The sequence below is a fragment of the Microtus oregoni genome, unplaced genomic scaffold (assembly GCF_018167655.1).
Source record: "Microtus oregoni isolate MIOR12 unplaced genomic scaffold, Mior012 000074F_ref0000038, whole genome shotgun sequence".
Taxonomy (NCBI): Eukaryota; Metazoa; Chordata; class Mammalia; order Rodentia; family Cricetidae; genus Microtus; species Microtus oregoni.
In genome coordinates, this window is record NW_024544004.1 from 2,534,520 (window position 1) to 2,559,112 (window position 24,593).

The following is a 24,593-nucleotide window of genomic DNA, read 5'->3' on the forward strand; positions in this document are numbered from 1 at the left end:
TCAACCTTAAAAGAAATATAAGAAAGAATATTTTAATAAAATGAGGACTTTTACCAGTTAACTTGATGTGACCTTCTTCATCAAGAAGTATGCTGAAAAAAAAAAGTCAGAAAATGTCTTTAAAGTACTCTACACTGAGACATACAGAAGCTGAAACTGAAACTACTCAACCATCAGCTGACCACACTTACTCTAAAGAGTTACTTTAAGCCATGAGTAACAGCTGAAGAGGCTATCCTTTTCCATGGTGCTTTCTCTAATGCTCTTCTATTGAGGTGACCTGTCTAAATCTCCTTGTCCATGCATACTAAACATATGAAGTAAATCTTCAATCTAAATTCTTTCTTTCTGAGACAGGATCACACCTGAACTCAAGGCTTTCCTTCTGCTTCAGTCTTCCCTGGGATTGTAAGAGTACACTATTCTACCTGGCTCCTCTGGGTAATTATTATAACCTCAAAATAAAAGAGAAATATTAAAAAATTCTAAAAATATTTGTTGAATGAAGTCAGTCTATAGAGGGTTTAAAAAGGCATTCCTAATAATCCTTGCTTCTTTAGTAAAACGGATGTATAAATGATGGAGGAAGGTCATTGGCTAATAAAGGCACTGCCCTGGCCCATTTTATTGGTTAGAGGATAGGTGGGAGGAGAAAACAGGTCAGAACACTGGGAGGAAGAGGAAGTGAGGTCAGAGACTCCACAGCTCTCTCGGGAGCAGACGCCTGAGAGAGACGCCATGCCCCAGTCCCAGGATGAAGCTCCGAACCAGGATGGACTAGGCTAGAATCTTCCCGGTAAGACCGGTTCTCACAGATTACTAGAGATGGGTTGATCGGGATGTGAGAATTAGCCTGTAAGTGCTAGAGCTAAAGGGCCAAGCAGTGCTTAAAAGAATACAGTGTCTGTGTAATTATTTTGGGGCATAAGCTAGCCATGTGGGCGGCCGGGTGTGGGGGACGCAGCCCTGCCGCCCCATATTACTACATTTGGCGCCCAGACGTGTGAACAACTAAACCCACTTAAAAAACCTGAGAAGGCTTAAAAATAAGGGAAAGAGAGTTTAACACAGATTTTTGCTGTTTGTTGGTGGCGTGCTGTAGAGAGATTTCCTGATTCGGCAACAGTAGCAGAAAAAAACGCTGTGTCATTTTAAAGCGCGACTTCCTGGGGCTGTGCCGCCATTGCGATCTCTGTCTGGCTCCTGCGGGAGACAGAGCTTTTGAATAGACCATTTGGAGTAAAGTGCTACGATTTGTTTGATGGCAACTAGACTCACTGTGTTCTCGGGTCTGCTCTGCTTGCTAGAGGCAAGCATGCGCTTTCTTCTAAGAGAGGCTTCCTGACTCAGCTTTAGCTGCAAAGCCTGCAGCTCATTAAGAGGTCCTGCCACGAAACACTTAAACGGTGTTGACGAAAAGCTGAGCGCATGCTTTTCGGTTTTCAGCCGTAGCAGGAAAAAAGCTGCGCCGTTTAAAAATGCCGGCTTTCTGGGCTGTCCTGCCAGGGCAAACTCTGACTGTTTGAGGCAGGAGGGCCGGCTACTGAGAGAGGACTTGAGTGTTGTCTGTTGTAGCTCACTTGCTGGCAGGGACCTTGAAATGCCATCCAGTAAACATGGCTACAGCCAGTACCTCAGCCATGAGGCTGGAAAGCTAAGGAATGGACTGGATCTAGCTGGCAAAGCCACGCCTTTAGTCCTACTGAGATCGCTTGGTAAATTAAAGACTCATGTGGTCAGAAAAAGAGAGATATACAGTAAAGAGAGATTCAAAGACAGAGAAAATTTCTGAATGGTTTAAAGTGTGTTAAAAATATATGCAGACTAAAAGTTGAAGTTCTTAAAGTAAAAAACATAAAAAAAGGAAGAGAGTTGTTGTGTGTGGTAGCACACGCCTTTAATCCCAGTGCCTAGAAGGCAGAGACAAACAGATCTCTGTGAGTTCAAGGTGTAGTAGTGTACACCTTTAATCCCGAATGCCTGGGAGGCAGAGACAGGCGGATCTCTGAGAGTTCAAAGACAGCCTGGTCTACAGAGTTACTTCAGGTCAAAGATACAGAGAACCTGTCTCAAAAAGCAAAGAGTTAAAAGTAAAAATAAACAAAATAGAGGTTAAAACAAAGCTGCACAAAGATGGAAAATATACAGAGAATTTTGATACTGTATGCTATTATGCTCTCTTTGAATCGTTTGAATGCTGAGGAAGGACCAACAGCTGCTAAAAGATATTTGTTTATAAATGCTGCTGAACTAATCCAACATAGATACTTTGAAAATGCCTTAACTTTGAAATTTGGATCTAAGGACATGATGCTTTGGAAAGGAGTTTCTTATTTTGTTTTCACAGAGGATGAGATGCTGTTCATTTCTTCTATTCTGATTTGGTATGATCGACCACGCCCTCCTGAAGGGTTGCAGTGAACATCTTCAGAAAATTGCTTCGCTCAACTGCCAACTGAGATGAAACTAGCACACAGGTTATACCATGAAAGACCTAATTAACGACGCCCCCATTCAGCAGGAAGCAGTTTGGAGAGAAATAACTGCGCCCATATTCCCAAAAAATGTTTATAAATGTTCTTTTACATTTAAAGGGGGATATGATATAGATATGAATAATTTGCATTAGTATAGATTTTGCTTTATTGATAGAGATTTAAGGTCAAATTTGTTATATGTATATGTATTTCTGATCTTTATTAAGGTATTGTGATTGTGTAGTTCATTATTAAAATGTAATGTATAATTAGGAAATATAGGTTGTTGATGGATAATCATAAATAATAGTCAAGTTTGTAGTCATGTTAGTTAGATTTTCTAGATATATAGAGATATATTTTAGATAGACATTCTTCATGTCTTTCTAAGAATAGGACTTTTCATGACAATGAGACACTCTGCTCCTGGTAGCACCAATCTACTTCAAGAGGAAGATGGGCATCGAAGAGGCTCCTTATGGAGTTTGATAGCCATTTGGGCAAGAAACTGCTCTTGCCTGGACTATTGCATAAACTGGACACAGAGAACCCACAGAAAGAGGACTACTGAACTTGTCTAAGGTGAGATGATCTTTCGGGGTTCCTGATTCATGAAAGAGTCCGCGAGACATTCTGCAGGACACAACAGATAGTGACTGAACTGACTTTGAATTTTCCTGCTTTATGGAAATGTCTGCTGGATACCATGGGCCTGAAGGCTGAAGATGGATGCCCCAACGGTACAAAAGAACTTTGGGTGACTGTCCAGGCAGCGAGATGTCTTTGTCATTTCTAGAGTTTGAAGTTTCTTAGTTCTTGTTTACTTAGGTAATATTATATCTTTCTGGAGTCTTTGATGGAGTTAAGAATAGTTAGTTATAGTTATAGTTTTCCTTAGTTATGATAAAGATTATTGTAACTTTTACTTGATAACTGTTTTGTTATATGTAATTTTGCTATGTTAAAGCCTTTTTTTTTTTGTTTAAACCGAAAAAGGGGAAATGATGGAGGAAGGTCATTGGCTAATAAAGGCACTGCCCTGGCCCATTTTATTGGTTAGAGGATAGGTGGGAGGAGAAAACAGGTCAGAACACTGGGAGGAAGAGGAAGTGAGGTCAGAGACTCCACAGCTCTCTCGGGAGCAGACGCCTGAGAGAGACGCCATGCCCCAGTCCCAGGATGAAGCTCCGAACCAGGATGGACTAGGCTAGAATCTTCCCGGTAAGACCGGTTCTCACAGATTACTAGAGATGGGTTGATCGGGATGTGAGAATTAGCCTGTAAGTGCTAGAGCTAAAGGGCCAAGCAGTGCTTAAAAGAATACAGTGTCTGTGTAATTATTTTGGGGCATAAGCTAGCCATGTGGGCGGCCGGGTGTGGGGGACGCAGCCCTGCCGCCCCATATTACTACATATAAAGGCACAGAGGAAGAGAATATATGGGTATTTATTGAGTTATTTGGGTCATCATGAGGAACATCTGAAAAAGATCACCTAAGTATGTAGTTTGGACAGACCATTTTTTGGGGGGGGGTCCTTTCTTCCTTCTTTCTCCCAAATATGACATCCCAACCACAATTTCTCCTCCCTCTCTCCTCTCCTTCCAGTCCTTCCCCCAACGTCCCTCTCCCCTAGATCCACTCTTCCTTCTTTCCTTCAGTAAAGGGCAGACCTCCCAGGGATATCAACTGAACACAGCCTAACAAGCTACAATAGAACTAGGCACATACCCTTATATTAAGGCTGGATGAGGCAAGCCAGTAGGAAGAAAAGGTTTCCAAAAGCTGACAAAAGTCAGAGACACCACAACTCCCACTGTTAGGAGTCCCCCAAGAACACTATACTACACAACCATAACATGTATGCAGAGGACATAGGTCAGACCCATACAGGCTCCCAGATTGTTAGTTCAGTCTCTGTGAGCCCCTATAAGCCCAGGTTCATTGATTCTGTGGGCCATTTTCTTGTGGTGTCTTGGACCCCTGGCTCCTACAATCCTTACTTGTCCTCTTATTCTATGCCTAATGTTTGGCTGTGAGTCTCTCCATCTTTGAGCAGTTAACTTTTGTGGGGGGTAATGGCAAAGTATGGAGCCACAGGAAGGACTAAATACTAAGCTATAAACCCATACTTGTATTTTGGGAAGGCATGCTAGTATACTAACTTGAAAACTCAAATAATAAGCTATCCTATAATATAGGCATTTCCTTACTTTTAATATGAACTAAAAGGAAATCAAACTTGGACAGAAAAATTAACTTTTTAATTATTCCTTTTATTTTTGAGACTATAATTACATCATTTCCCCCTTGCCTTTGCTCCCTACCCCCAAACCTCTCATATACCTGTCTTTCAAACTCATGACCTCTTTTTTCTCATTTACTTCATTTTATTTTATTTTTGGGTTTCCAAGGGTTTCACTGTATAGCTCTGGCTGCCCTAGAACTCACTTTGTAGACCAGGCTGGCCTCGAACTCACAGAGATCTGCTTGCCTCTGACTCTTAAGTGCTGGGATTAAAGGCATGTACAACCACTGCCAGCTTTTCGTTAATTTTTACTGCATGCATATATTTATATATGCATATATTCCTAATATAACCTCTTCAGTCTGTATAATGTTACTCGTATACATATTTTCAGAGCATATCATTTGGCTTTGGATAATCAATTGGTGTACTATTTCCTAGATAAGACTATTTCTCCTCTTCTCAGGATTCCTTAGTTTCCTGTAGTTCTTTGTGCAGGGATGAGGCAGGCCTCTTGGGCTTTCTCCTGTTCAAGTTAGTCACCAGCTTTCTTAATATAGCAATCCAAACATAATTTTACACTGGAGTTTAGCACTAAGAATAATTTACAAAGGACATATTTTTCAAGTCACTTTCATATCAAGCTACTTACTAGGAAAAATTACTCTTAAATATATTTATTTATGAAGCAGTCCAGTATATTTAGGGGACATAAAAGACACTAATAAGGGTCAGAGAGATAACTCAGTGGGTGAAAGTGCTTGCTATGCAAGCCTGATGATGGTCTAAGTTTGATGCCTGGAACCTACAGTGGAAAGAAAGAACCGAGTCCTACATGCAGTTGTCTTCTGATCTCTATACAAGTGCCGAAGAACATGCATTTACACACATACACACACACACACACACACACACACACACACACTTACTTACTAAATAAACAAAGACACTAATTGGATGGTGGAAATATGGACCTTTCTATTTAATAAATAGAAGACAATTCTAAAAACAAGACAAATCTCAATCTTCAAGTTATTCTTAGTAATTCTGAGAGTTATAAAGAGAAAATCTGGATTTAAAACAATGTATCACTTATACTTTCCAGATCAAATATATTTTTTAAAAAGATTTTTTTGGTCATTAGTATATAAAACAAGCGAATTTCTAAAATAAAAAAAAATGCTCATATTTGCCTTTGAAAGAAATATTCAACTAATGTTCTCAGCTATTAATGAATACTATAAATATTTTATTATAACAATTTTAATTTAAAAGAACCTAGAAAGCTGATGGGAATAGTGACTTAAGTCTTTAATCTCAGCATTTGGGAGGCAGAGGCAAGCATATCTCAATAATCTTTGTGAATTAAAAGCCAAACTACATGAAAAATATATATAAAATGTAAGAAGCATGATAGTTTCTAAATGATCCCTTTACAGGCTTTCATACGAGCACATCCTTTATCAACTTCAAGTAAGTAGTATTTAAAATACTCAGTTAAAATTCAGGTGTGGTGGCATAGAACCATACTCAGAACACTTAGGAAGTGGAGGCAGGAGGCTTAAGAGTTCAGGCCCAGTTCTGGCTACATAGTCATTCAGTCCAAGGCTAGCCTGGACTATGTGAGACTGTTAAAAACAAAACCCCAAAGGCCAAAGGCCAAAGAGTAAGAAAATTAGTAATGGTTATTGCTTTATATACTAAGAAGCAAAGAATTTTATGTTTTTTTAAAATATTTATTTATTTATTATGTATACAGCATTCCTTCCATGTATGTCTGCAGGCAGAAGAGGGCACCAGACCCCATTACAGATGGCTGTGAGCCACCATATGGTTGCTGGGAATTGAACTCAGGACCTTTGGAAGAACAGTCAGTGCTCTTAACCTCTGAGCCATCTCTCCAGCCCCCGAATTTTATGTTTTTAATTTTTGATTTATTTTCTGTATATGGATATTTTGCCTACATGTATGTATGTGCACCATGTACATGCCTATTGGTTATGGAGACTAGAAGAGGCCACTGGATACTCTGAGACTGGAGTTACAGATGATTGTGAGCCTCCATGTAGGTGCTGAGAATCAAACCTGGGTTCTCATGAAGAGCAGTAAGTGCTTTTAACTCCTGAGCCAAATTCCCAGCCAAACATGCTTTGTTTTTTGAAATGGGTTCTGGCTATGTTGCACAGGCAGGTCATGAACTCAAGTGATGTTCTCACCCTAGCATTCTGTGTAGTAGGTTTACTACAGACATGTGGATCTCACCTCAATAAAGCTGTTTAAAATTTTTAAAAATATTCTTTATAGAGCATATTATACAAAATATATAAAATATAATATATATATATATATATATATATATATATATAATATCAGTTTATTGATGAGTGCCAATATAAGAGCTGTGGAAAATTTGCTTGTAACATTTAAAATTAGAAATTTCAAGAGTAAATTTTCTTTCTTTCTGTTTTTTTGTGATAGGGTCTCTCTATGTAGTTCTACCTGTCCTCGAGGTTGCTATGTACACCAGGGTGGCCTCAAAGATCCACCTAGCTATGTCTACCAAGTGCTGGGGATAAAGGTATGCTTCACTGTGGATGGCAAAAAAGATATTTCAAGCCCAGTGTTGTTGGCACATGCCTTTAATCCCAGCACTCGGGAGGGAAGCAGAGGCAGGTGGATCTCTGTGAGTTTGAGGCCAGACTGGTTTACATCGTGAGTTCTAGGACAGCCAAAACAGGACTGTTTCACAGAGAAATCCTGTATCTAAAAAACAAACAAAAAAGATATTTCCAATAAATGGTATTTTGGAGAAAGGGTTAGCTCTATACCATTCTTCACAGAGCTAAGTAAAAAAAGAAGAAACAGTATAATTAGGAGAAAAATATTATCATGCGATTGGGAAAAACTCTTCAACCAATAAGTCTTTGGAGAAAACACAAAAGATTAGTTGACCCAATCAGACAAAAAAAAATATGTGTGGATTAAAACAATGTAAATACATTTTAAATGAAAAGATTTGTAAATATATGTGAAATGATTAAAGTTCTCTCTTTTGCCAGGGAAGTTGTGGTGCACGCCTTTATTCCCAGCACTTGGGAGGCAGAGGCAGGCGGATCTCTGTGAGTTTGAGGCCAGCCTGGCCTATAGAGCTAGTTCCAGGACAGACAGGGATACATAGAAAGACCCTGTCTCAAAAGAATGAAAGTGAAAGTAAATCTCAAAGTAAATGAAAATAGATTAGCCGGGCGGTGGTGGCGCACGCCTTTAATCCCAGTACTTGGGAGGCAGAGGCAGGCGGATCTCTGTGAGTTCGAGACCAGCCTGGTCTACAAGAGCTAGTTCCAGGACAGGCTCCAAAACCACAGAGAAACCTTGTCTCGAAAAACCAAAAAAAAAAAAAAAAAAAAAAGAAAAAGAAAAGAAAATAGGTTAACAGTGTTGTTTAACAAAGATTTTACAAGCTTAAGATCATCTAGTGTTTGCAGACGTGAAGCACAGTACTATAATGAAGTGCTGTGGATGGAGATCTGTGAAGTCATTGTATTTTATGACCCCTATACAGCCGGATCATACTAAATTCAATATAATAGCACGGCTCCTTACTTTTTTGGTTTTAAGTCTCTATAGATTATTCCCAGGCTATGCAGATGATCTAAAGCAAGTGCAAGTTCAACCAAGTAGAATTTGACATCTTCTTCTGTGAACATCACCTAAAACAAAATAATATTCCCAAATTTATTTTCTTCTTATGTCTACGATTTTTATGTGAGGCTCTATGTAAGACTTTAAATATTCAATTTGTAAATATGTTAATCAGATATAGATTTAGTTACAATTTACTTGTGAAAGAAATTTGCAAAATGGCCTAATCAGTTAAGTATAATCACTTGCTAAATGGTAATTATGCTTTGTTGCAGCAATGATTGTTTAGCATATTAACATTTTAGAAATGAAAATAATCTTGAGAATAAATGCTGAATTGATAGTACCAATTATTAAGGATGTTTATTGAAACATTATCAATTCTGAAAAAAAAAAGACTACAACAGTATCGGGGTTAAGACAAATCCTCCATGTAAAGTTTTAAGTATAGTCAAAAGATAGGAAAATAATTTTTTTGACTCAGTTTCTTGAATGAAAGAATTTTATGTTATAAGAGAGTATGAATACATGCAACATTGAAATAACAAAGCTTTACTTGAAATAGGATCAGTAGAAATAAATTAAAAATAGATGTTAATTATATACCTCTTTGGATAAACGTGTAAACAAATCTCCTCCCCTGAGAAAATCCAAAATAAGATACAACTTCCCTTCAGTTTGAAAAGCTGAATGAGGAAACAAAATTTCTGTTTAAACCATTGTAGTTTACTTTTTAGGCTTATATTAAATCAATTCATTCATAAATGAATATTATTTTTAGCAAATAAGTGATAACAGAAATCTAAACTTATTTCTACATAGAAGAAAACATTGATTCTCTTAGTTTCAATGAGGAAATGTCAAATATAGTGTGTCCTATCAGGGAACAAAATTTTCTACAGGCAAGACTTCCCTCAAGAATGCTACCATTCTAAATGTGATCAGTAAGAAAAACTCACACCAGAAAGATATCTTTAACCATGAGCTATCATACAAAACTATGCCACAGAGGTGGGTTCATTAGATTTAATGACATAGTACAAGGATTTTAAAAAACTTTAACATTGAGAAATAGCACTTGACTTCCAGAGAAAAAGAAAGGTAGGTGATAGAAGTTTTAGGATGCTGATATTGGGCCTCTTCCTCACCTTCAGTTTGCACTAACACATAAATACTATAAAGTGGTGGTGCAGTGTTATATATCTCTATATATTTTAGTGTATCTGAATATACTCTGGGGGAGAGGGAATAGAGGTGAAGGGATAAGGTGAGAGGTGGTTCAAAACTTACCATAATCCAATTTGACAATGAAAGGATGATTGACTTCTACCAAGATATCACGCTCCATTTTTGTCCAAACACGGTCTCGAACTATAAAGGAGTGAGTGCACATACGATACAATGCAAGTATTTTCAAAGGTAATATTAAAAGAAATTCTTTTTAGATTGCATTTTAAGTTAAATTTTGCTGATGTGCATAAAATACAATTTTTTATTGATGCTGAGTTTTTAAAATCTAGAAAAATAACTTTTGCTACATTACCTAATCAAAAGTCAACTATGTATATTTATAAACCTTAAGCTCCAAGTTAAAAATATATTAGTATTGGGTCTAGAAGCATTTTAGTTGAAGTTGTGGAAAATGGTAAAAAGCATGTGAGTTTTTTAAAAGACAAGACATTTCATGAAATATTAAAACAATAACCTGAAATAGGTTTTAATACTTTTACTAACCCCATCACCTCAACAAATGTTCACAAAGTATCTATAAAATGTGGCAGACTTGGTAAAGGATAGATATATCCCAAGCCAAAGTGGTCTTTGAGGGAGGGAGAAAAGAGGAGGGGTAGATTGGAAATGTACAGCTGAAAGAGCCAAAGGTTTAGTTTTGCTTTGTTTTTTTTTAAATTAAAAGATATTGATTCTAATTTGTATAATCATGAGTAAGTTACTTATTTAAACTCTCTGGGATTCTAGAATCTCAGCTACCTTTCAGGTATAAAATTGTACCTTTGATGTAATTGTGATTACCTGGATAAACGTTAATACCTAAAGCCTGTGTGTATGAAGTATTCAAATAATGGACTATTGTTATTATACCAAAAGGCAGTAGTGTGAATATGTCTAATGGGCAGTTTATTACCAGTGTTAAGTATTACTGGAGTCAGAGAAAGGCAAGATCAGTTTTACTTATAGAGAAAGACTAGAAGTCTAGAAGAAGGAGCAGGGTTAGGATATAAGCTCTAAGACTCTTCTACTTGGATTGCCCAGTTGGATGGGAAAGGCAGGTTCTACAAAAGACCAAGTATGGAGTACCAACACCTGAACAGACATGGAAGCATTAATGATGACTTAGAAGGAGCCGTATCAGTGTAGAAACAAAGGTTCACTATAGGGGACATGGTATATGGAGGATCCAGATTCACAACAAATTAAAATACTGGGAAGAATTTGGGTTTGTGGCAAAACACCTTTCTAGAAACAAACATTTCCTGAGTAAAGCCTAGGCACTAGAGCTAGAGTAAACTCAAAGGCTTGAATACAGTGGGGACAAGAACTAAGTAAATGATCAGAAAACATTCTTAAAGCCGGGTGTAGTGGCATGTGTCTAAGCCAGGTGTAGTAGCATGTGTTTGTAATCACAGCATGTTGGCGGTGCAGGCAGGAGCATTAGATGTTCAAAGTTATTCTCAGCTATGTAGTTAGCTTGAGACCAGCCTGGGTTTCAGTAGACTCTGTCTCAAAAAGCCAAACTGAACCAAAACAACAACAAAAAAGTTCAAAGTTTCTGTTAGTGATTAGGTCGAAGAAAGATGGGGTGCGTGTGTGCGGGGAAACTTGAGTTGGTTTTACTATTAATTCAAGAGAACCACAGACATTTAAAACATAGAAAAAGACCTCTGGGAAACAAACCCCAGTGAGAGATGGCTCAGTGGGCAATGGTACTTACTACTAAGCTTGATGACCTGACTTTGATCACTAGGACCCATGGTGGATGAAGAGAACAAACTCTAGTAAGTCATTCTCTGAATATGAGAAGGAATAAGAAGGAATGCTGTTTGTGTCTCCAAGACTATATATAGAAAATTGTTTTATATAAGGATGCATTGATGCATAAAGTCTTTTTTTTTGGCTGACAGACCACCATAGCAGGACAAAATTCACCATTTATTTAATCTAATGTCATTAACTTCTAGTTGACCCCACTCAGGGTATTAGTAGGAACTTTGATTTGGAAAGACTTCTGGGTAAACATGGGTATTCTGCTAATTATTTCTAAAACCCCACTAAAGTGAAACTAATAGAAAAATGGCAGTAGCAAGCTCTTATTTGCAAGGGGTATGTTTTAGGACTCTTCATGGACACCTAAAACCACCCAAATACCAAACCTGCAGATACATACCTATGATAAAATATAATTTACACATCACACACAGTAAGAAATAGATAAAAATAAATAATAAAATTTCTTTGAGCAGTCAGGGTTCCCTGAGAGGAGTGGGGGGAGGGGGAGAAGGGTGGGAGGAGGGGGAGAAGGGTGGGAGGAGGGGGAGGGAAATGGGAGGCTGGGAGGAGGCGGAAACTTGTTTTTTTTCCTTTTCTCAATAATAAAAAAAAAGTTCTTTAAAAGTGTTCTCATTCTCAGTCACTTTTTTCCCTCCCAAAACATCTTACTGAAATTTTAGCTTTTCACTTAAAATAAGCTCTTTATGACTTTGTTTTGGCATGTCTGAATTACCAACATCATTAATTTTGTGTTTTGAATAAATTATTACCATAAGTTTTGTTTGAAATTTCCTAGAAAACATGAGACAAAAATAAAAACAAAACAAAAAACAAGAAAGGGCAAATATAATAAAATTTAGGGAATCATCCAGAAAGCACAACATACTCAAAACTAGGTTTTATGAAATAGAGAACACATGACAAAAAACTTTCACAAAACTTGAAAATATGAGTCCCTAGACTGAAAGGAACCACCCCATATTTGGTATGATGAAAATTTATATCATGCATTCAAAGATATTGCTTCATAAATTTCAGGACACAAAGATAAAGAAGATTTTATCTATAGACTTCCGGAAAGGAAAAGTTGCTAACACACAAAGGACTGGCAATCAGAATGGAAATAACCTTCGTCATTGGAACACGGGAAACAAGAAGACAATGGAAACTGTACTTTCAAATATCTGAGGGAAACTTATTTGTGACCTAGAATTGTAATCCCGATCAAGTTATAAATTCAGTAAAGGGGCAGAATATACTTTCAGACATGCTACATGACACAAATTTTACCATTAAGTTGTCTTTTCTGTAGTAGCTACTAGGAAATACATATAACCCAAACTAGAAGGTATACTGAGGTAAAGAAACCAGAAAAAGGAAATAGAGCAAAGATATAAAGGATACAAGTCCCACTGGACTATTTCATTCAGTTACGATCAATTTTTAAAGCACAAATAATGAGAACATTGCTGGGAAGATGTGGACATGAAAACTGTATAGGTGGCAGGCAGTATAAAGGAACTAAATCCTAAAATCATCCATGTTGTGAAGTAAACAGATTAGAGCTCCAAATGAAAACAATCAAAGAATTGCAAAGATAAACATGGACTGTGAAAGTAAATGTGAGAAGCAGCAAGTCAGCAACTCTGGAAGGGTCAAGAATTAGGATAGGCAGGGAGATGGAGTCGAGTATAACTGTCTTATATAACAAAAATTTCATAAAAATAAGGTACATATTTAAGAACACATCCAAAATTATCTAGAAGTCTACAATTCTATAACTCTGATGTTTACACACACATTCTAGAATTTCCTTCCATAGCTTATATCTATATAATTTTACATACTTGTGATAGCCCAATGTGTTATAATTTTATTTATGTTTTTACTAATTTCCATAATCATATGTAAAACACTAATTTTCATTTCATGTGTATGAGTGGTTTGCCTGCATGTATGCCTGTTACCACATCCATGTAGCTCCTTTTGGATTCTCTGGAACTACACTTGGACAGTTACGAGCTGCCTTATGGATACGGGGAATTGAACCTGGACCCTCTGAAAAGCAGCAAGTGCTCAACAACATTTTATTTAATCATATTTTATACTAATTATAATACCATAATTTTCCCAGCATTCCTTTTTCAACAGCTATGAATTTTTTCATATGTCAATGTTTCTGTGAATATTTTCAAGAGTAGGAACTCATTTTGTAAGGCTATTTTCTGAGGCTAATTCAGCAGCATTAATGACAACTTTGTACTTAATGCAAAACTGCTTTTCAATGATGCTGCCATTACATGAAATGACTCAGTATTGGTTAGTATGCATTTTTCTTAAAATGCATATTATTTAATATGTATTTTTGTTTAAGCAATAATCATTTCCTCAAAGATTTTTAAAAATTATTATTTTATTGTTTTTTTTTGTATGTATGGGCCTTCTGCCTGCATGTATATTTATGCATCACTTGCATGTGATTAGTGGCCACAAAGGCCAGAAGAGGGCAGTAGAGCCTCTGGGACTGGAGTTGTAGATGGTTGTGAGCCACCATGTAGATACTGGGAACTGAACCTGGGTCCTCTGAAGAGCAGCCAGTGCAATTAACCACTGAATCATCTCTCCAGTCCCCACTCAAAAGATTTATCTTCCTAAATAAGCTTTATTCAAAGTCCTTTACATAAGGTTGTAAAAGTATGTCTTATTAACTCCTACTGGCACACCACTATTTTTACATTCATTGGAATTCTATGGCAAGGAAGAGATTTCTCTTCTTCTTCATTAACTATAGATTCTTAGTTAATAAGCATTTAATATGCTTAATAAACTGTTATTACTAATAATTATTGCAGAGGTCAAAGCACCCTAGAGACAACTCCATATATATATAATGTTTTTCTGTGTGACAGTGTGTATATGTGATAAATGTATGTGTTGTATGTATATACATGTGTATGTGTGTGCATGTGTGTGTGCTTATGTGTGATTGTGTGTGTGTGCTTATGTGTGTTTGTAGGCCAAAGGAGGATGTCAGGTGTCCTACCATTCCCCTACCTTAATGCCTTGAGACAGGATCTCTCAGTAAACCTAGAGTTAGCTAACTCCAGATATCCTTCTGTCTCTGCCCTAGAGAGTGCTGTGCTTACAGGCATATATGTGGCTACACTGGGCTTTTGTGGGGGTGGTAGGATCCCAACTTGGCTCCTTACACTTTCCCAGCAAGTGTTACAAACTAACACATCTCTTCAGTCCCTCAACTTCTTATAATAATACAATATTTGAAGCACACATTTATCTGTTCCCTAGAGAAACTATTTTACAATATATAAAATGTTAACTTTAAAAAATATTTATGTGCACAGCAAAATTTTGCATGTATTTCTGGGTACCATATGTGTGACCAATAGCTGAGGAGTCCAGAAAATAGAATTAGATTCCCTCTGAGTAGAGTTACAGCTGCTCGTGAGCCACCAGGTGGGTGGTGGGAATAGAACCCAGATTCTCAAGAATAACCATTGATCTTAATCACTGAGTTCTCTCTGTGTCACCTACAAATTTTTATTGTCGATTTGCTTGTTGAAATTTGCAAATCTCCTTCTGAGGTTTGACATTAAAATATTATGAAATTCAGATAGGATGAAGTTTGTTATGGTGTAAGACTTAAGAGAAAAGTAGACTAATTGTTTTTCAAGTAGCTAAACAACTTGAGAAACCATTACTTCATTTCCCATTGTTCTATTTACTGGCTTTAGCAGGCAGAACAGTAGGTACTCAACACCTGTGACAGATATAGTGAAATTTAATATCTATTTTGGCATTTTGTTGGACTGATTTATGTTTGCATTGCTTTCTCCATTATCACTGTGTAAACAAGCGTTAACATTAGACAGAACTATTCCCGTCTCATTTTTCTTTAAGGTATGTTTTTTTTTTGGCTAAGTTTTAAGAATTCAACTGGAATCTGGATGTTCAGCTAATGAATTTGAAAGCTAAAGAAGTACAGGATCAACAGCTTTGTCTCATAAGGAATTGGATATTTATCTCCATTTTTAGTATCTTAAGTTTCCAGTTTTATAGTTTCCTTCAAATATTATATACAACATAAATCTTGTTAAATATAAGAAAACAAGAAACTTCTCTTGCTTTTGTGATCCAACTGTCAGAGTTTCATGTATGTGATTTCACAACATAGGATTCAGGTGTATAAAATTTTAAAAAGAAGGGACTAAGAAGGAAGGTGCTGAAAAACTTTAGTTGACCAATCCTAGCAAGAATCAAGTAGTGTCAATGCTACAGAAGTAAGGACTACACGGGATAGAAAATGTATTCAGGAAAAGGAGCAAGAAAATGAAAGCAAAGGAGGATGTTTTTGTAGAACATGGTGAAATTTCATGGCATGATGATAATATCCACACTGAGTGACCAGAAATAATAAATGATCAATACAAATATTCTCTTAGATATTTTAATGCTTTTCAAATTACATGTAAATTTAAGGGAAACAAAGCTGACATTGTGAATCAATGCCTAAACTATCTAGAATCTAGAGATATGGCAAATAAGAAATGTCATTAAATAAAAGGATAATTTAAGTATTTAAACATCTCTGTATAGATCTTCTAAATGTCTTTTTACCTATCAGACCCAAATCCTACATTATGTTTTCTTAAATCACTGACTCAGAATCATCTTTGGAGACCAAAAGTCAAGAAGACAAAATCCTAAAGAATTAATGCTATTTTGCATCTAGGTGATTAGTATGTTTTCCAAAAAATTCAAATAATTTTCAGATGACTCAAACCCAGTTTTAATCTTCTCAAAATCTACTTGCCTAAAGTCCAAGATGAATTGATAATCCTTTTCTAAGCAAGTCCTGTTCTCAAGCCATATGATTCTTAGCCTAGTAAGAAAGTCATTGGAAGTCAGTCTAAATTTAAAGCTGTTAACAGGACCCAATTCAGAATCTAAGTGGCTTCAGGATCACATGAGCTCTACAGAGACCTTTCAGCTTGTTTAGACTACATAAACATGGCAAATAGCAGCAGCACTTACCTTTCAGTGTGGCCTTCTTTAATACCTTCATGGCATAAAGCTGTCTAGCATCAGAGCCTGAGATTTTTTTAACTAAGAACACCTATATTGAAATGACAGAAAATAAACATTACAAAGAATCACAAAATTCCTTTATTATAGTAAGAACCCATTATATATAAATATATTCTAACATATTATAAATGCATTTTATCCAAAATATTATCAATTATTAAAAAAGTTATAAACAGTAGTTATAGATTGACATTTCAATATAGGTGACTGATTCTTTTTTTCATTTTGTGGTTTGCCAGTTCTAAAGGAGCATGTAATATATAGAATAAGACAAAAAAGTCTTTCAACTATAAATATAGCACCTAGAAAACAGCCCCACACATTCACAGCATACCACACGAGATGGTGGCTCTGCTTTATCAAAACAAAATTCTTTTGAGTCCCTCAATTTTTCTGAGTGTTGGGGTGTAACCTGGGATTCTATTCACCCTGGGCAATCACTCTACTGCTAAGCAATAGGCCCAGTCCCATACCACAAATCTGTTTTCTGTTAGTTTTTTTTTTTTTAATTTGATTTATCTTCTCCATTACCTTCTTGTCACCTTCCCCTTTCTAACTAGTTTTCCTTCTACTGTCATGTCTCTTTTTAATGGTGACCCAATGAGCTTAACTAGGGTTGCTTACAGGAGCATGGGCAAATTACTAGTGACTATACACTGAAGAAAATGTCCCTCCCTTCCTGAGCTACCATTAACTGTCTATGAATCCTCAAGGCCCTTCTGAATTACCTCTTTCAAAATTCTTACACTGGGGCTTCTTGTGACAAACTTCTGTTGACACAGTTACTCACAGATGAAGGTCTTTTCTGTGTATGAAAAGTATACACACATCTAGCTCACTGCTGAGGAGAATCATTTAAAGCATTGGTAATCATGTATCCTAAACATCAATATTTAACGTGACTACGCCTTTACCTTTTTACCAGCAAATCACCATATATATCAAAATATGAAGACCACAAGGCCCAGGATTATTATTTAGCATCTTCAATTTTCATATATTTGGGGGTATTTTGAAAAGCATGTGGGGTTTAGGCAAAATAAATAAGATGTGCTTTAACAGTTGTGCTATAATATGGCTGAAACAAACACTACCACTACATCATACTCACTGCCACCAGGCCTTAAAGAGACCTGCTAAACAGACCTGAATTTTTGTGTGTGTGCGTGTGTGTGTGTGTGTGGTGTTTGATAGAGAAGGATGCTGGGTGTCTTACTCTATCACTTTCCACTTCATTCCTTTGGGACAGACTCACTCTCACTGAACTTGGAGCTATTCTGGTAGCTAGTCAAGCTCTAGCAACTTTCCTATTTCTGCCCTTCACAGTGCTGAAGTCATGGGTGTCTAGGGCCACATTTGGCTTTTTACATACATGATTTGGATTTGAACTTTGGTGCTCTTATTCAGCCAGTCATTTCTCTAACTTTTGGACCTATATTTTAACCTATTTCTTACATAATCTTTCAAATCAAGCAGAGTCCCCCACTTTTTTATTTTGTTTTTTGAGACTGGGTCTTATTCTGTATAAACCAGGTTGCCCTGGAACTCAGCCTGCCTCAGCCTCCCAACTGCTGGGAATTATAGATGTAAGACACCATGCCTGATGGAAAGCAGTGTCCTTGAGCTGCTATGGGTGAGAAGAGAAGCAATTACACCCAAGATTTAAATTTATAGTCAGCAAAAAACAACAAATAAAATAAAAAAAAATTAGGGTCAGCTTTTAATTATCTGACTTATACACTATGTGATTAGCAAAAAAAATCTCAAAATAATTCATCAATTGATTCTCAGGCAAGGCAGATTTTATTGTTTTGAGAAATGGTACAAAGACAATGGGTAATGGAATCAAATGAAAAGTACCACATCTCACATTGGACCCCAGAGGCAGGATGTGCTCTCCTGTAATTGTGTTCTCATTGCCAGCATTAAGCCCCACCCAGAAGCTCTTTTAGTCAGTTATGGGGAGCTGACCTAGAAGGATAACATCACTTTTAATACGTGTGGTTCTAAGGTAGACTGCTGTTCAAATGTCAAAGGCAGTCAGCTATTAGTAATAATTATAATGAACAGAAATAAATTCTAATTGGGTAGAGGAAATTAGGAAACTGTCCTATCAATGTCTTCATTCCATTGTAACAGAAAAATTTGTTTCAGTTCTTTGAAAGCAGCTTCTTAGTGACTTTCAGCATGTCTTAACTTCCACAGTACTTTCTGAAGCATTTGCGGTGCAGCATCATGATGATCTGAGCAGGCAGGCCTACTATACAATGCCAGTTTTATAGCTGCCTAAGTAAGGACTTAGAGAAGTCAAACAATTTGCTTGTGTCACAGTGGGACAAGATCCGGATCATATACCCAGTTCTGGAACTCTGCTCATGGCATTCTTTAACTGTTTGCCAGTGAGCCTGACAACAGCAGGAGTCCTCACTTGCCCACGCAGCTATTCTAGGCTCTGACAGGTCATCCCTGTTTTCTTGGCTTACACTGGCCTTTAAGGATGAGTAAGAAAGAAGACACCCTATTTTAATGTTTGCTATTTATAGTAAAGCACTTAAAGTACATTTAAAGAAATAAAGGGAGAGGCATTCGAAAGCTTGAAACTTAAATATTATGTCCCTTGAAATCGAATGTATAAAAATATACTCTGCTATTTGGGTTTGTTGAGGAGTAGGCAATACAGTTAATGCCAGATATGTTTGGCCTTGTATCATTTAATTCTCACTGCTATCCTATAAGGTCAGCATTAATATTTTTCAAAATTAGATGTTAGGCACCATGCACAGAATCTCTAGTCTAGTGGGAGAGATAGTCAATACGTAATTTTACAAATGAGTAATTACAACTGTAGTGAGTGCCATAAAGTAGAGGTATATAATGTTCCTAAAGGGTGTAACTAAGGAATGTGACAAGTAGGGTGGCAGGGAAGTCTTCTCTGAGATCACAGACACAAGAAGATCTAACCAGCTGAAGAAAGCTTAGGACCAAAAAAAGGCCAATGGGGTCAGAAAACAGTGTTGGATAACACATAAGCTAATGTTTTAGAGGTGGCTCTGGAGTCAAACTCAGAGGCTCCTCTGCAATTTTAAGAATTTGTTTTTGCTGGCCAGTGATGATGGTGCATGCCTTTAATCTCAGCACTCTGGAGGCAGAGGCAGGAGGATTTCTGTGAGTTCAAGACCAGCCCGGTCTACAAGAACAAGTTCCAGGACAGGTTCCAAAGGTACAGAAAAACCCTATCTCGAAAACAAAACAAAACAACAACAACAAAAATTTAAAAAAAATGTTTTTATGATAAAAACAACGGGAGGCAGCTAAGGAGTTAATATAACACTACTTCATGCTATTTCTCATGTACATAATTGAGGTTAAGAAAATACATTGGGAAGATACTTTTTCAATAGACCAAGAAAAGATAGTGGCGATGCAGGATAGGATTGCTATGATTTCAAAAATATTTACTAAATCAACAGGATTTGGTGACAGATCATACTGGCTGGGGGTGGTATATGACACAGTGGGGGTTAGAGGAGAGGAGGGAACAGACCTGAAAAAGATGTTAAGAATTGCTCCCCAGTTTCTGCTTATTTAACTGGATGCTATTCATAGTGACAGAAAAAACTGAAATAGGATAGGTTTGGGGGTGGGAAGGATTATGAGTTTGGTCTTAGACACACCAAGCACAAAATAAAATGCCTTGCAGACATAAATGGGGGTGAGGAATAGCCATAGAAAGAGTTCACAGTAAAAACTTAGACTGGAAGCATAAATCTGTGATGTCAGCAGCATGTGAGATACAATTAATACAGGGACATGGAGAAATCAATTAGTGAGGAGTACATGATTGTAGTTTAGAATCAGATGTTAAGGAACTCCTATCTTGAATGACGTGTTAGAATGGGGGAACAGAGCTCTAAGAGATTAACTAACATGATAATAAGTAGAAAAAATGAGTTCAGTATGGCTGACCCAGGGTTTAGACTTATTTTTTGGGGGGGGAGGGTTAAACTTAAAACCATCATGTTTTGCTGGCTATTGAGTCTGTATTTGGATTAGAAGTATGCTCTGTATTTAAAAGTGGTTAAACAACCATAATAAATGATCTGCATTGGCAAAGAGCTGCTAACCAGCCTCATTAAAATATTCAAGAACTATCCATTGATGCTATTTTGACGCTTACAGAGCATGACACCTTCCAATGCTTTCTTATAGAAAGGTGGTAAGGAATAAACTGCACTGTCAAATTGGATGTAAGCTCAGAATATCTTACTTGTTGCAAATCTGTCTAGAAAAATCAAGTAGTAGCAGCTTGAGAAGTGGAAAGCAGAAGGACTGTTGGGAGTTTGAGGCTAGTGTTGGCTGGAGAAAGACACTGTCTTAAAATAATTACAACAATATGACAACAAAAAGAAGAGAGTGTATGAAGGGGATGGTTTGTGATTTTTAATAATTTAAGAAGCATGAGAGCTGGGAAAACAGCTTAGTGATACTGTGCTTGCTTATTATGCTCTGAAGCCCGAAGTCTAACCTCCCCACCACAGACACAAAACAAAGTAAAACAAACACCCATCCATACACCCCCAGCAGCATGACAAGAAATGACAGTCTTAAAGATAAAAAAATTAGTATGAACATTCAATTTACTAAGGTTTCTACTGTAGTTTTGAATAATTCTATTCTTTTTATACTTACTAAGAGTAAAAATTATAAAAAAGAAAATATTACTGGTACATAGACTGGTCGCATTTCATAAAATACTTGCTTTCCAAACACCTATGAATTATAAATATCAGCTCTTTTTTGAGACAAGTTCTTTCCTCTAGTCTAGGTCGGCCTAGGCTGGCGTCAAACTCATGGCAATCATCATCCTGTTTTATCCTCCTGATTACTGGGATTATAAACCCAAGACATTAACTCCTTTTAAATCTGAAGATCATTTAAACTTGTATTCAGTTCCTTTTAACTTTTTTTTAAAAAAGGATTTGTTATATATAGTTTTCTGCCTGCAGGCCAGAAGAGGGCACCAGATCTCATTACAGATGCTCGGAAGAAAAGGCATTCTCTTAACCACTAAGCATCACTCCAGCCCCTCTTTATTTTTATTTTATTTTTTTTTGAGAGCATCTTAGACTGGCCTCTAAATCTATGATTCTTCTGTCTCCACCCCTTAAGTGCTGGGATTAGAGGCTTGTGTTATCAGGTATTGTATTATTTTTCTTGTAACTTTTTTGTTTTGTTTTTTAGACAGTCTATGTAGTCCTGGCTGTTCAGGAACTCACTGTGTAGATCAGGCTGGCCTCAAACTCACAGAGATATGCCTGCCTCTGCCTCCTGAGTGCTGGGATTAAAGGCATACACATTATGCCAAGCCTTCTTGTAACTTTTCAATCTAAACCTATGGCATATCTCTTTCTTTAGGATACACATGTGTATTTTATTATTTATAATTTAATTTTTTTATTTACACATATCTATGCCTGTGTCTATAGATGTGAATGTGACCACTGAGGCAAGAAGAGTATGTAAGAACCCTTGAATCTACCAGGAGTTACAGCTGGTGTAAGCTGCCCCATGTGGGTGCTGGGAACCAAACTCTTATCTTTTGAAAGAACAGCAAACATTCTTTAAAAAAAAATATTTATAGCCGGGCGATGGTGGCGCACGCCTTTAATCCCAGCACTCGGGAGGCAGAGGCAGGCGGATCTCTGTGAGTTCGAGACCAGCCTGGTCTACAGAGCTAGTTCCAGGACAGGCTCCAAAGCCACAGAGAAACCCTGTCTCGAAACCCCCCCCCCAAAATAATAATAATAAATATTTATTATGTATATGGTGTTCCTGTACATTTCTGCCAGAAGAGGGCACCAGATCTCATTTAATGATGGATGTGAACCATTATATGGTTTCTGGAACTTGAACTCAGGACCTCTGAAAAAACAGTCGGTGCTCTGAACCTCTGAGCCATCTCTCTAGCCCACAGCAAGAATTCTTAATAACTGAATCAACTCTCCAGCCCCATCTACATATATCTTAATGAATATATAACTATATATAGGGCATAATATGATAATTTGAAAATTTTATGTAATGAATAATGACCACATCTGAGTAATTAGTATTTTCATATCATTTAATATTTATAGTCAGTTGTGGGGTGGTACATGTGTCTATAATCCTAGGACTCAGGAGACTGAGGAAGGAGGGTTGTGTAGCCTACCTGGGCTACACAGTAAGATCCTATGCCCCCCAAAGATGTTAACTTTCCTTGTGCTGAGAAGCTTCAAACTTCTTTTCTAGTTCTTAATAATATATGCAATAAATTGTTGTTATCTATAGTCATGCTATTGTGCTATAGAACATTACATTTTATTCCTTCTATGTATTCAATTTTGGTATCCATTATCTAGCCTTCCTCTATTCCAAACTTTGTGTGATTAGCATTCTACTTTCTACAGTCACAGAATTTCTATAAACTTTGTTGAGAGGTTGAGAGCACACAATGACTTACCTTTCCAAATGATCCCTGCCCTAATACTTTCAAAAGCTCAAACTGGGAAGGATCTGCCTTTTCATGTCCTTCCTTCACATGATGTGTGATTGCAATTTCTTTGATACTGCCTTCTTCCTGTTGAAATAAATAAAAAGAGACAAGCACATTGTTAGCCATAATCAAACTATCTTAGTATAAGATACTAGAAACTCTATAATATACAAAACTACTCTTTACTACTTATCAAATTAATAGAAAACGCTGGGCAGTGGTGGCGCACGCCTTTAATCCCAGCACTTGGGAGGCAGGTGGATTGCTGTGAATTGGAGGCCAGCCTGGTCTACAAGTGCTAGTTCCAGGACAGGCTCCAAAGCTACAGAGAAACCTTGTCTTGAAACTCCCCCCACCCAAAAATTTAGAAAACACATCAAGTAATTATACTTTCAAGGTAAATGTTAGAGAATGTTAAACCATATTAGCTTCTATATAATATTAGCACTAATTATGCCCAAATCTTTATTCTTTCTCTTGGAGATAATTAGAACAGTTTTGAGGGGGAACAAAAGCGTGTGAGAACATCTGAAAATAGCAGATTAGAGTACTATAATGTGCCTAGCATGTGACTATACCAGGTGGAAAAAATACTATATATTAAAGCACTATTTGTTGGGGAGAGGGACTGAAAACTGTTCTAGAGTAAACACAACTGTTTAACAAAGCATACTGAAGAGGAGCAGAAAGAAGTAGGGTGAAGCTTTATGTTTGAAATCTCTAAGTTACTCCCCATTCTCAAAAGAGAGAAAGGGCTAGTAACTCTGAAAACCAGAGTCAGAAAAGTTTTAACATTTGGATAAAGGGATTAAACATGGGAGGAAAAGATGACTGTTTTCCACAATAAAACAGCGAAAAATCTTTGGGCTAAGAAAGGATATTTTGAGGCCCCAGTCACTGAGCCGCCGACGAGGACTCAGCTGCCTCCTCCTCGAGCCCCCTCGCTTCCCGACAGAGAAACGGTAGGAAGACCCTTACCACTGTCCAAGGGATCGCTGATGATTACGATAAAAAGAAACTAGTGAAGGCGTTTAAGACGAAATTTGCCTGCAATGGTACTGTAATTGAGCATCCAGAATATGGAGAAGTAATTCAGCTACAGGGTGACCAGCGCAAGAACATATGCCAGTTCCTAATAGAGATTGGACTGGCTAAGGACGATCAGCTGAAGGTTCATGGGTTTTAAGTGCTTGTGACTCTGAAGCTTAAGTGAGGATTTCCTTGCAATGAGTAGAATTTCCCTCCTGTCCCTTGTCACAAGTTTAAAAACCTCACAGCTTGTATAATGTAACCATTTGGGGTCCGCTTTTAACTTGGACTAGTGTAACTCCTTCATGCAATAGACTGAAAAGAGCCATGCTGTCTAGTCCCTCATTTAAACAGGTCAAGCAGAAGCCCCGGCAGTGTCCAGCCTGAAACAAAGCAATAACTATGTTTCAGCCAAGCCCAGAGCCCCAAGTTCATAGGCTATGTCTGCCCAGAAGCTCCTTGGCTCTTCCCCTATAGAATCCCCTGCCCTAGGAGAATGTCACCACTTGAACAGCCCAGGTGAACAAGAGAATGGGTAACACCACAGTAGCT

The 24,593-nt window shown here is 37.3% G+C and overlaps 1 protein-coding gene across 1 annotated transcript in view; it reads right to left on the reverse strand.

Annotated features, from left to right (window-relative positions):
- LOC121441298 (ribosomal protein S6 kinase alpha-3-like) overlaps positions 1 to 24,593 on the reverse strand; it is a 140,654-nt gene that overhangs the window by 43,097 nt on the left and 72,964 nt on the right. The window contains exons 3-8 of the mRNA XM_041642436.1: positions 22,980 to 23,096; positions 16,424 to 16,505; positions 9,656 to 9,736; positions 8,972 to 9,051; positions 8,327 to 8,433; positions 55 to 92 (exon numbers count right to left, since the gene is read on the reverse strand). Of these exons, the coding sequence (XP_041498370.1) occupies positions 55 to 92; positions 8,327 to 8,433; positions 8,972 to 9,051; positions 9,656 to 9,736; positions 16,424 to 16,505; positions 22,980 to 23,096 (505 nt within the window). The remainder of the gene's footprint in view (positions 1 to 54; positions 93 to 8,326; positions 8,434 to 8,971; positions 9,052 to 9,655; positions 9,737 to 16,423; positions 16,506 to 22,979; positions 23,097 to 24,593) is intronic.